At 44.7% G+C, this 13,307-nt stretch overlaps 1 protein-coding gene across 2 annotated transcripts; it reads left to right on the top strand.

Moving 5' to 3' along the window:
• Positions 1–4,189: 4,189 nt before the first annotated feature.
• On the top strand, positions 4,190–6,890 carry ATP5MC1 (ATP synthase membrane subunit c locus 1). Of its 2 annotated transcripts, none has more exons than XM_068977591.1 (5): positions 4,190–4,307; positions 4,820–4,869; positions 5,770–5,847; positions 6,212–6,390; positions 6,687–6,890. In XM_068977591.1, exons 2-5 carry the CDS (start codon positions 4,831–4,833, stop codon positions 6,799–6,801), a joined length of 411 nt encoding a protein of 136 aa, XP_068833692.1. In that variant the 5' UTR covers positions 4,190–4,307; positions 4,820–4,830; the 3' UTR covers positions 6,802–6,890. The 2 variants fall into 2 exon arrangements, with proteins under 2 accessions (XP_068833692.1, XP_068833693.1); XM_068977592.1 differs by having other exon boundaries at positions 4,237–4,335.
• Positions 6,891–13,307: the final 6,417 nt, after the last annotated feature.

Below are 13,307 nucleotides of genomic sequence, written 5' to 3'. Positions count from 1 at the left end.
TTTTATCTCACATTTCTAAAAGGTGAATAGTATTAACACTGTTTTATAGGTTCTCCAGTTTCAGGGAGGATCAAGAACTAATGATTAAACACTTTGGACCCAGACCTATCTGGACCCACATACTAACTTTACCTCTTACCAAATATGCCAAACTGGAAAAAATGATGCTCTGTAACATGGGGGTAATCTGTAAAACAGGGATAATAATATCCACTTAAAGGGATGTTGTAAATATTAAATCATATAATGGGTGAATGCACCTAACCCAATGCTTGCTATATGTTGAGGCCTCGGTAAACAGTGGCTTATTACACTAAAGCCAAAAAAGATTTGGTAATCTGCTTAGAGAGAGACATATCTAATTATATAATATAGCCCTGATGGGAACTCAAGTCTGTGTGATTTCAAAACCCCATATTCTTTCCATTGTACCATTCTGGCAAGATACCTTAAATCTCAAATCTCAATCTTAAAATATTTTTTCTAAGAGTCCAAAGTTCTGACTATCTGGACTGGCATAATTGTTAATACATACAATCAAATTGCCAACACCTGCTGGATCATCAAAAAGCAAGAGAGTTCCAGAAAAACATCTATTTCTGCTTTATTGACTATGCCAAAGCCTTTGACTGTGTGGATCACAATAAACTGTGGAAAATTCTGAAAGAGATGGGAATACCAGACCACCTGACCTGCCTCTTGAGAAATCTGTATGCAGGTCAGGAAACAACAGTTAGAACTGAACATGTAACAACAGACTAGTTCCAAATAGAAAAAGGAGTACGTCAAGGCTGTATATTGTCACCCTGCTTATTTAACTTCTATGCAGAGTACATCATGAGAAATGCTGGGCTGGATGAATGAAGCACAAGCTGGAATCAAGATTTCTGGGAGAAATATCAATAATCTCAGATATGCAGATGACACTATCCTTATGGCAGAAAGTGAAGAAGGACTAAAGAACATCTTGATGAAAGTGAAAGAGGAGAGTGAAAAAGTTGGCTTAAAACTCAACATTCAGAAAACTAAGATCATGACATCTGGTCCCATCACTTCATGGCAAATAGATAGGGAAACAGTGGAATCAGTGACAGACTTTATTTACCTGGGTTCCAAAATCACTGCAGATGGTGACTGCAGCCATGAAATTAAAAGACACTTGCTCTTTGGAAGGAAAGTTATGACCAACCTAGACAGCATATTAAAAAGCAGAGACATTACTTTGCCAACAAAGGTCCATCTAGTCAAGGCTATGGTTTTTCCAGTAGTCATGTATGGATGTGAGAGGTGGACTATAAAGAAAGCTGAGTGCCGAGAACTGATGCTTTTGAACTGTGGTGTTGGAGAATTTTGAGAGCCCTTTGGACTGCAAGGAGATCCAACCTATCCTAAAGGAGATCAGTCCTGAGTGTTCATTGGAAGGACTGATGGTGAAGCTGAAACTCCAATACTTTGGCCACCTGATGTGAAGAACTGATTCATTTGAAAAGACCTTGATGCTGGGAAAGATTGAAGGTGAGAGGAGAAGGGGATGACAGGATGAAATGGTTGAATGGCATCACTGACTCAATGGACATGAGTCTGGGTAATCTCCGGGAGCTAGTGATGGACAGGGAGGCCTGGTATGCTGCAGTCCATGGGGTCGCAGAGAGTCAGACATGACTGAATGACTGAACTGAACTCATAAAAATATAAATCAACTTTATTACACCATCCAGAAACAACTATTAATATTGTTTTCTTTTCTTTTTAATCTTTTTCTTGTTTTTCTTCACAATGCTATACAACTCTGCATGTACATCCTTAAAATTTGTCTTACATCATATAGATTTTCTCAATATATATATAATGTAAAACCAGAAACATGATTTTACTGGACTTGCCTCAATTTCTTTTATTTTTTTATTTTTATTTTTTTGCCTCAATTTCTGATGCTGCCTCCTTCTTCCTGGCAGCTGCCCACAGGGAGGGTTCACAGAGGACCCAAAGTAGAGCTGGGGAGGAGCTATCTTAATGCAACCCTGGATCTGAGAGCCCAGAGGAAGGCTGGGAAAGTAGAGTGTTGCAGTGGAAAGAAAAAGAGAGGAATGAATTTCTTTCTTTCCCTTTCCTGAGAACAAAAAAAATAAAGAGAACAGAGAGCAGGCCTGAACATTCCTAGTTTTGGCAACCCACTCCAGTACTCTTGCCTGGAAAATCCCATGGATGGAGGAGCCTGGTAGGCTGCAGTCCATGGGGTCGCTAAGAGTTGGACACGACTGAGCGACTTCACTTTCACTTTTCACTTTCATGTATTGGAGAAGGAAATGGCAACCCACTACAGTGTTCTTGCCTGGAGAATCCCAGGGACGGGGGAGCCTGGTGGGCTGCCATCTATGGGGTCGTACAGAGTCAGACATGACTGAAGCGACTTAGCAGCAGCAGCAGCTCTTAACTCTGAATGCGTGTAACTGTTTGTTTTTCTGCCCTCACACTATCATACTTAACTCACTGCTGACAAACTTGTGCTGAACTTACACCATGGAAATTTCACCCAGGGAAGTGACATCAAGGGTAAGAAATGAGGCTGGTTACCCAGAACTTGGCCCCCAGAGAAGTGGATCTGTTTTGCCCCCGATTTTTGAGGAGATAGTTTGGGGTCCAGCACACCCCCCTCCTTCACCCTAGCAACATTTGATGGCTCCCCTAGCATCTGTCCTCCCAGTCCTTCCTGGATGAATGAGGGCTGACTCATTTTCAGGGAAACAACTTTTCCTCCTTACGTGGGCCAGGGATGTTGGGACTGTGTGATTTCTCCGTGATTTCCTAGTGCTCGCTCCTCTTGAGGATGGGTGCCCACAACCACTATCCTAGGATTTTTTGTTTGTTTGTTTGGCTGTGCCAGGTCTCAGTTGTGGCACACAGGATCTTTGATCTTTTTACAGGATACAGGATCTGGATCCTGGACCAGGGATGGAACCTGGGCCCCCCCACATTGGGAGTGAAGAATCTTAGTCACTAGACTGCCAGGGAAGTCCCCCATCCCAGGAATTCTAAATAAATTTTTATTAAACCTAAAGGAAAAGAAAGAAACATAATTTAAGATATCTGCTTATTTCATCAAGTGAAAATATGGCAATTTATTTAACCATTTACTTGTTTCCAATTTCAATAAATTCTTCATCCTCTGAAGAGAATCTTTGCATTTCTGATTTTGTCCTTCAAGATAGATTTCTATGAGTAATATTCCTGGGTAAAGGGATGGAGAATTTAAAGGCTCTCAATTCCTCGAGAATTTCTAGGTCAAAGATGGACCATTCAAAGTCTGTCAACAAATATAGCCAAACAGCTTTCAAGAAATGTTCTAATTCATATTCTCACCAGCAAGTACACAAGTACCTGGCTCACATTAGTAAAAAGAACTCTGCACTTTTGATTAGTGAGAAAAGTTGCATTTAAACTTCTATTTCTTTGTATAGTTTAATTGAAGATACTTTTCCTTCAATTTATATTTCTTTCTGCCTGTTCCCATCGTTTTCCCGTCAGGATGTTAAGTGTTTTATCCTTGTAATGTTGTTTTTACAATACGAAAATACTTTAAACAAACAACTAGTTGCTAGTCCATGACTGCTCAACGCTGGCAGTGGTCCACAAACCTGCGCCAGCCCACTAGCGAGTAGGCAGCCGGCATTTATGCTTCATTGCGGAAGCAAGCCGCCCACAAATCTTGAGGGCGGGAATTGCTGCAAAGGCGTTGGCTCGCCCAGCCTGGGAGTCTCGCGGGATCTCAACCACCTTTGGGGCCTCTGAAGCGCCTACAAATCCCAAAAGACAACGCGCCTCAGGGCCCGAGTGCTCGAATGAAGGCTAAGGTCCAAGGTCATGTGTCTGTCTGCGTAAGCCGTCCGGTCTCTCTCCCCATGCCTTTTTCTTCAGCTTTCCACCTTGGCCGCCATTTTGTGGGGAAGGTTATGGAACCGCTTAGTCCAGCAGACTCTATGGTCGAGCACTTCAGAAATCGGCCAATCGGAAGCCAGATCTCAAAGGAAAACCCCGCCTTTGCCCACATGGAGGCGGGAACTGCCACGAAGCTCCTGTGGAGAGAGAGAAAGAAGTTCCGCAAGACCAATAAGAAAGGAGAACTAGAGGATGTTAACCAATGGAGACTCGGGGGGATTGCGGCCAATGAGAGTTGGGGAACCCCGGGACACGTGGGTCCGGGAGCAGTGTGCCGAGTCCTAGAGCTAAAGCCGGGACGTGAGTCAGTCACCTTGAGCCGGGCGGGCGCTGTGGTCTGAGCAGGGGCAGCCGGGGCAGTGGGAGTACAGGTGACTTGAAGCCGAAAGCCAGCAATCGGCAAGGATGTGGCGGGGTTGTATGGAGGGGCATTTGTCCGTAGGGCCGGGAAAGCGATGGGTATCTGTAACCTTAACAATTAATCTTAATTACCAACGGTAATGAGCGATAACTGTCCCAGCTGAGGCGGGCGGTGGACTGCTGTTTGAAATGGGCAGGACCCTGAACGGCATCTGTCTAGTTCCTGCCTCCCCAGTCTATCCCGGAGATCATTCTCTTTGAGCATCATTTCCCTGCTGGGCTCGGGCCTTCTTTTACTTCCAATCTCCATGACCTTTCTTTACAGACCTGTCGCGCTGAAAGTGGTGGAACGGGAGTTTGCGCTGTCCCTCTGACCTCTAATGTTCTTCTCGGCTGGGGCATGGTTCGAGGAAGAGCGTGGTCCAGGGAGGACGGGCGGGGTGAAGGGGACGACCGAAGGTCGCAACTGTAAGCAAACAACTGGGCTGTCAATGGATTTTTTTTTTTTTTTCCCCCTCTGCAGACTGAAAAATAATGCAGACCACCGGGGCACTACTCATTTCTCCTGCTCTGGTAAGCTGCGGCTCCTGGGTGCTCTGTAGCACCAGGTGTGCGAGCCATCGTGTTTAATGAATGAACCGAGAGGAGCTTGCATCCTGATGATGTTGCTCCTTTAGCGAGGCAGTAAGATGGATGCAGTTAAACCCTGATTATTTGTGCATGTAAACCAAGCTATCTTGGCTTTGGAATGTGGTCAGAATCTGGATCTGACGTGTACCCCCAGTCTAGCTTGGCCACAGCAAGATTGCCCTCTGAAACAGTGATTCTCAACCTTGGCTGCACGTTGGAATCATATGGGGAGCTTTAAAAAATCTTGATGCCCAGGCTGCACCCTATGGGCATGAAATCCATGCATCTGTATTTTTTTTAGAACTGAGGTGATTATAATGTTCAACCAAGTTTGAGAACTGCCACATTATATTTCTTAAAATAGCTCAAGAAAGTTTTGTTACAGGAGTCTCTGCTTAGGTGACTGTTTCAGGAGCCTTACCAGGCTTACTGGCCCACTCCATTCAGGGTGTGTAACAGTGACTACATTTTTAGCAAAATAAGATTTTTCCCCTTCTGATTTCTTTGGTGGTCTGGATGCAAACCCTTCCTGTGCTTGATCTGATATTAGTGGGTTTTTGTTTTTTTTTTTGCATTCTGGGATACTGATTAAGGACTGTGCCCATAGAAGTGAACTTTGTTACCCAGTTTTAAATGGAAAGATTGCCACTGCTGACTGCACCAGGGTCTCTGGTACAGCCATGTCTGATAGAAACAGTAATGCATTGATTGACCTTGAAATACTTTGGACTTGTTTTATTTATAATATTTGTAATCTTTTTTGACAGAAGCTCAGCGGTTAGAGGGGTTTTCTCTTTTGTCTTCTTGCCTGATTTGGAGGAATGTGTGTTTCTGATTTTATAGATCCGTTCTTGTACCAGGGGTCTGATTAGGCCTGTGTCTGCCTCCTTCCTGAGTAGGCCAGAGATCCCATCTGTACAGGTAAAGGAGAATGGGCCCTCTTAAGAATGTCCCCAGACTAGGTTCCTTTAAGTTTGTGCAGTTGCCTCTAAGGCAAAGTGGGAAGACAGTCAGAGAATCTGGGGTGCTTTAATAGTTTTAAGTACCCACAAAGTGAGTATTGTACGTGAGACTTGGAAAACTGAAATTGTGTTTTCATGAAATTTCCCTAGCCCTGTCTGGAAATGGACCCTAAGACTAATTCTAATCACACCCTGCAGTCTGAGCATTCTGTACAATTTCTGAGCTCAGGTGGGTGGAGTAAGGGGCGGGGTCAGCCACCTGTCCTTGAGCCTCACTATCTCCTCTCTCCTTCCCTACTTTCCCTCTCTCCCCCTCCTTCTAGCCTTCCTACAGCAGTGGCCCACTGCAGGTGGCTCGGCGGGAATTCCAGACCAGTGTTATCTCCCGGGACATTGACACAGCGGCCAAGTTTATTGGCGCTGGGGCTGCCACAGTTGGTGTGGCGGGTTCAGGGGCTGGTATTGGAACAGTGTTTGGCAGCTTGATCATTGGCTATGCCAGGTAAGGTCCAGGGTGGTCTAGAGCATCTCCTACCGTAAATTCCACTTTCAGCAAAAGATTCTTCAAGCTTTGTGTTGGTTTCATCTACATCCTATTTTCACAGAATTTAAATGTTTCCAACTTGGCTCCCTTAAAACTTACCATGCTGATACTCTGCTTGCGTGTCCAGTCCCCAGGATATATGCAAGCTGGGCCCTCTCCCATTTAGCACCCCCCCATTCACCTAAACTACTTGAGTCTTCGACCACCACCCATGACCCATGCCCTCACCCTTTCCCTGTCTCTGTGCCTGACAGGAACCCGTCTCTGAAGCAGCAGCTCTTCTCCTATGCCATTCTGGGCTTTGCCCTGTCTGAGGCTATGGGGCTCTTCTGTTTGATGGTCGCCTTCCTCATCCTCTTCGCCATGTGAGGCTCCGTGGAAGTCACCTACCCACCCCTGCTGCTTCGACTCCAGGCCATGCCCGGTGCTGGAGTGTGCTGACCTTTACCATTAAACACAATGTTTCTCTAAACTCATATGCCAGTGCCTCAGTCCTTTGCCCTTGGGGAAGGCCTTCATATATTAATAGAAAGGTGAGACAAGGAAGTAGGATTAGGGCAGCCACTGGAGATTAAAACTCTCAGGGCTGAGAAGTAGCACTGCCATGACTGTAATAACATCTCCCAGAGGAGAGAACATGGATTTGTCTAATGATGTTTGGTGCTTTTTTCAAATTTAGTGTAATAACATGTAACATTTTTGAGGGGCTTAATTTGCACCAAGCTCTTTACAGAGTGTTTTGCATTTCTTACCTCAGCAACCCTATGAATTATAAGTGCAGTGATTATACCTGTTTTGCAAATGAGGGAACTGAGGCTTAGGGAAACAAAATAACTTGCTCCTCATCTCAGAGCTGGTAAGTGGCAGAATTAGGGATTCCCCCCTCAGGCCAGCCTAAGCCTTTATCTGCTGTGTTGTCCCATCTGTTTTCATTTTGGCCACACAATTAAGGTGGCACAGACAGGGCAACTGTCCTAAAGACGTTGAATAGCACGTTAGAGGTGGGCCTCCATCTGCCAGCATTTGGCTCCACTGTAAGTTTCATTTCCATTCTCAATTAGAACACTTAGAGTGCCTAAATGTTCTTGAATAAAGCTGATAAGGGACATGGTCTGTGTTCCTGGAGAATTTAAAATCTTAGCTCTGCTAGAGATGAAAAGGAGCCAGTGCGGGGTGAGCAGGCTCCGGGAGCTGGTGATGGACAGGGAAGCCTGGCTTGTTGCAGTCCGTGGGGTCGCAGAGTCGGACATGACTGAGCGACTGAACTGAGTGCGTGGGTGAGCAAACTGCTTTCAGAGCTCCTCACAGTATCTTCCTGTGGTCTCAGTCTCCGCTCAGCCAGTGTCCCACACTTGGCCAAAGTGGACTTATGACCCAGGTAAAAGAAAGCTAAGCTGATAGATCCACAGAATGAACTCAAGGGTGCTGGTAGACATGACCTGCCTCAAAAAGAGACTCACTTTTTGAAAGCGGTACTTAAATATACTGTAAAACTGAACTAGAAACAATAATTAACACCTTCCAGCTGAAGGGCAGCTAGCAAAGGTTAAAACACACAGAAAAAAATGTGAGTGAATAAGAATGAATTCAATTTACATGCAATTTAAATACAGTCATGCAGGTATTTAGGTGTTAAGCATTCTCCTAGGAGTTTTGGGGAATGCTGAAAATCAACAGAGTGGAAACAATACTGAACAATGCCACAAATTATCAGCTCTGTGGGTAGACAAGCTATGTGCTGAAGAAGAGGGAAAGCAAGGAGGCAAGTGTCGGTTGTAATAAAACCAGCTAACATTTGGGCACGTGCATGACAGGCATATGTGTGTGTTAGTCGCTCAGTCATGTCCAACTTTATGACTCCATGGACTGTAGCCCCACCAGGTTCCTCTGTCCATGGAATTCTCCAGGCAAGAATACTAGAGTGAGTTGCCATTTCCTTCTCCAGGGGATCTTCCCCACCCAGGGATCAAATTTGGGTCTCTTGCATCGCAGGCAGATTCTTTACCATCTGAGCCATCAGGGAAGCTTCATGACAGGCATCAGTTCAGTCGCTCACTTGTGTCTTGACCCTGCAACCCCATGGACTGAAGCACGCCAGGCTTCCCTGTCCACCAACTCCCAGAGCTTGCTGAAACTCATCCATCAAGTTGGTGATGTCATCCAACCATTTCATCCACTGTCGTCCCCTTCTGTCTTCAGTCCTTCCCAGCAGCGGGGTCTTTTCCAAGGAGTCAGTTCTTTACATCAGGTGTCCAAAGTATCGGAGCATCATCTTCAGCATCAGTCCTTCCTATGAGTATTCAGGACTGATTTCCTCTGAGATCTCCTTGCAGTCCGGGGGACTCTTAAGAGTCTTTTCCAACACCACAGTTTCAAAAGCATCAATTCTTTGGCACTCAGCTTTCTTTATAGTCCACCTCTCACATCCATACATGACTACTGGAAAAACCATAGCTTTGACTAGACGGACCTTTGTTGGCAAAGTAATGTCTGCTTTTTAATACGCTGTCTAGGTTGGACATAGCATGACAGGCATGATGATAAGTATTTTCAATTAATAACCTTAACATCCCTAGGAAATAAGTCGCTCTATTGGTAAGGAAAATGAGGGAGGCACAGAGGTAAGGAATCCTATGAAGGTCATTCAGCTGGTCATTCAAACTCCAGAACCTGTATTCTAATCACTGTGCTGAGTCATCTAAGGTCAGTGACATGCTCAAGGTCATATAGCAGGCCAACGGTTTCAATCCTAGACCACCTCACATTCAATAATCATGGTCTTCTCCCAGAGGTTTGCTCACCTGGCACATTGGAGGTCAGATAATTCATTGTATGAAGATGTTTAGCAACATCCTTAGTCTCTACCCACTAGATGCCAGTGACAACCATCCCTTCCCCGATTGTGACAGCCAACTGCGAAATGTCAGATACTGACAAATGTCTTCTAGTTAGGGGACAAAAATCACTCTCAGTTGAGAACTACTGGTCTACCATAATCTGCTGCTTGTCCTCTTAGCCTCTTCCCATTATGTAACTCAAGATTGTCCACAGCAACCCAGTGATAGAACCTAAAGCAGAGCCCAGGAATTTCAGGGCCAAAGAGAAGGAACCAGACTGAGGCGAAGTGGTAGCTCAGGTATCATCAAGAGAGCAACTGATCAACTGGTAATGCTATTGTGCAAATGGAATACGGTAGCCTTTTGGGATGTCAGGCTGGCACCCTCAGGCAGTAATCAAGGAGCAGCCCTTAGGGAAGATGGTTGCCTTTTCCTTCCTGTGAAGTTCCGGGAACCTTTATTTTCCCAAGTGGCATCATGGGTTCCAATCAGCTTTGAAACTGCTGGGGTTTCAGATCCAAAACAGCAGGATTGGGAATGTGGTTCGTGAGCCCATGGAACCTTACAGTCAAGAGAGAATGTGTTCCTAGCGTGAGTCAGGCAAATAGTCCATTACCATTGAGGTTCTTTATCTAAGGTCTATGGCCCATGGGTGGGATCATTTTGCTTACTGCAAAATACTTGAGTGGAGACAAGGGTACATTGTTCTTGGGAGAGGGTCCTTTGTTTTCATTATATTCTCAGAGGAATAATAACATTGAGTAACCACAGCCTTAAGCATGGTGGCAAAGAGCATGGACTTGTGAGTTACAAGGGAGTGCAAATCTCAGCCCTGCCATTTCCTATGAAGTTAATTTTCTCTCTTGAGCCTTGATTTTCTCAGCTCTAAAATGGGGATGAGAACAATTCACAGTGGTTGTGACAACAAAGTAAGATAATACAGGGAAATATTGGGTTTCCCTGGTAGCTCAGATGGCAAAGAATCTGCCTGCAATGCAGGAGACCTGGGTTCAATCCCTGGGTTGGGAAGATTCCCTGGAGAAGGGAATGGCAACCCAGGCAATCCCACTTGCCTGGGGAATTCCATGGACGGACCATGGGGTTGAAAAGAGTCGAGCAGGACTGAGTGACTAACACTGGCCTCTAGAAGGAATCTACAAAGACCTTTATTAAGATGTCAAAAATATGAACTTTTGCAGAAGGAAATGGCAACCCTGGCAGGCTAGAGTCCATGGGGTCACAAAGAGTTGGACATGACTGAGCAACTATCACTCACTCACATATGCAAATGATAATACATGTAATATATACATGTACAGATTTTTAATATACATGTATAGTATTAATATATGTAATATAAAGATGTATTGATATATGTAATAACAATACATATATTCTTAAATTTTTTAAATTTAGCTATTATTACTTATAATCAGAAGTCTCAAGATACCCAGTCCAAGTTCTGATTTTTCCATTTATCCCCAATTTACAACCTGGGTGGGAGTTCTTCATCTGTTCCTGGCACCCCAAGACAAAAGGCTAGGCACTGGGGAGGAGAGGCACTCCAGACAGCAGTGGGACACAGGACCTTGGGGAAGGACCATCTTCACGATGTATCGACATAGAGAGGGTCGAGGCACAGCATGACCTGAACTCCAGGGTACTTGCTGGCCTCTGTCCTGGGGAAGTGTGCTTGCCAGGTTGCCATGAGTAAGGTGCTACCAAACTGCTGCACTAAGATATGGCTCAGTGCAGTCCAGTGTGCTGGGGAGGAAAGAGGCTTGGATCCAAGTTCCCATCTCCCAGTTCTCCCAGGGAGACTGCTTGGTTGTGTCATCTATCCCCAGAGGCCATGGGACTGGCTCCAAAAAGCACTCTTGCCCTCTGGTCAAGCTGCCAGGGAAAAGCGCCAGGTATTGCCTTGAAAAAAGTAGCACGTGACCAAGCAATGCCAGTTCACAAAGTCCTGCTAGCCTCTCCCTGGTCCTTCTTCTTCCCAGTTTATAGGCCTTCTGGAGTTCCCTTGGGAGTTAGTGAGCTGGTCCTTTAAGCAGCTGCAGCCCTTCAGGCCTCGAGTTGATTCTTTGTACAAGGCTGGCCAGCCCTTTGGAAAGAAAACAGGCATTTCTGAGGAAAAGGAAGTGAAATCTTAAAGATCCATGGTAAGGGGAAGGGCAACTGGCTACCATGTCTTAATTTCCATTCTGTTCACCATTTCTTCAATAATCACAGACTGTCAAGTCCTGGAGATGAAGGTTACTCCATGCTTATATCCCAGAGAATGTATGGACAGATGAGTAAAGAAACCACTAAAAAAAAAAGCAGGATGTGCTATAACAAAAGAGAAGGCAATGGCACCCCACTCCAGTACTCTCGCCTGGAAAATCCCATGGACGGAGGAGCCTTGTAGGCTGCAGTCCATGGGGTCGCTAAGAGTTGGACACGACTGAGCGACTTCACTTTCACTTTTCACTTTCATGCATTGGAGAAGGAAATGGCAACCCACTCCAGTGTTCTTGCCTGGAGAATCCCAGGGACGGGGGAGCCTGGTGGGCTGCCGTCTATGGGGTCACACAGAGTCCGACATGACTGAAGCGACTTAGCAGCAGCAGCAGCTATAACAAAAATCTGAGTTACTTCAGAGGATGGAGTCATTTAAAATGGCTAATTAGTAATAATAATAATATGCCTGGAGGTGTTAACTCTTGGCAGAGAAAGTAATATTACAGCCAGCCTTGACAATGAGTAAGAATAATAAGAATTAATAATTACTGAACACTTACTCTGGCCAGGTATTGTGTACATTCATTATCACATTATCTCTTCTTTATAACTGCTATTACTTTATCAATATTACTGATGCGGAATAGAAGCATAGAGAGTTTAAATAACTAGGATTTTCCCTAATGAAGGGAAAGAGTATTCCAGGTAAAGAAAATTATGAGCACAGGCTCAGAAAAGGTACATGGGCAAGTGAAGTGCCAACTATTTAGACAATGCTTGAAGCTGAAGTCGCTCAGTAGTGTCCGACTCTTTGCGACCCTGTGGACTGTAGCCTACCAGGCTCCTCCGTCCATGGGATTCTCCAGGCAAGAATACTGGAGTGGGTTGCCATTTCCTTCTCCAGGGGATCTTCCCGACCCAGGGATCGAACCCAGGTCTCCCGCATTGGAGGCAGACGCTTTACAATGCTTACCACTTTGCAAAACACATCTAAAAGTGCCACACTTAATCTTCAGAAAAACCCTGAAAGGTAATAATTTATCACCATTCTATGGATGCAGAAATTGGCTCAGAGAGGATATTTGCAGAGTGCTGCAGATCAAAGGTTGAACCTCATTCTCTAAGGCTGTGTTTTCTGTCATTGTCCCATTGCTGATGGACCTTATACTTGAAAACAATGTCCCAGTAATAAGGAAGAGACTCACTGAGGGACTCCCTGAGGGTGGGAGGGAAGAGACTCTCACCCATGGGTCTCTGCAGTCTGTAGCCCTGGAGAAGCTATGTAGTGTTTTTCTTTGTGTGAGGTTTTACCCTGTGAGTTGACTTTTGATCATCTTACTAAGTAACTAATAACCAAGAAAAATTCTGGAATCCTTGAAAAACAAATGAAATGTATACTTTGAATAGGCAATAGATGCACAGCACATATAAAAGGTACAAGTGTGTGAATATGTGTGTGTACCTATGTATGTATGTTGCAACCAAACCATCAAGAGGTAACCACTGTTACCAGTTTCTTGAGAATCCTTTCACAGATATTTGGGCATTTTTATTATAGAGAGGTAAAACACTATACCAACAAAACACGAAATCTGTATAGCATATCAATTCATTTTGCTTCATGTTAAGTACCTAAGTTTATGACAGGGCCCCTGCTAGATTCATAGATAATACATGATCTAAAGTCCCAAGGGGTGGAGAGTAGGAAGCAATAGGTATCAAATTAGTTGTACTTTTATGTACCATAATTAGTACAAGGTACAATGTGATAGTGTGAGAGAGTTCCAAGCTGTAACAATATGCCACCTATCAGAA

This window comes from Capricornis sumatraensis, chromosome 8 (genome assembly GCF_032405125.1).
Source record: "Capricornis sumatraensis isolate serow.1 chromosome 8, serow.2, whole genome shotgun sequence".
In the NCBI taxonomy this organism is placed as follows: Eukaryota; Metazoa; Chordata; class Mammalia; order Artiodactyla; family Bovidae; genus Capricornis; species Capricornis sumatraensis.
Note: the sequence above shows the minus strand (reverse complement) of the source record. Positions and strands in the feature narration are given on the sequence as shown.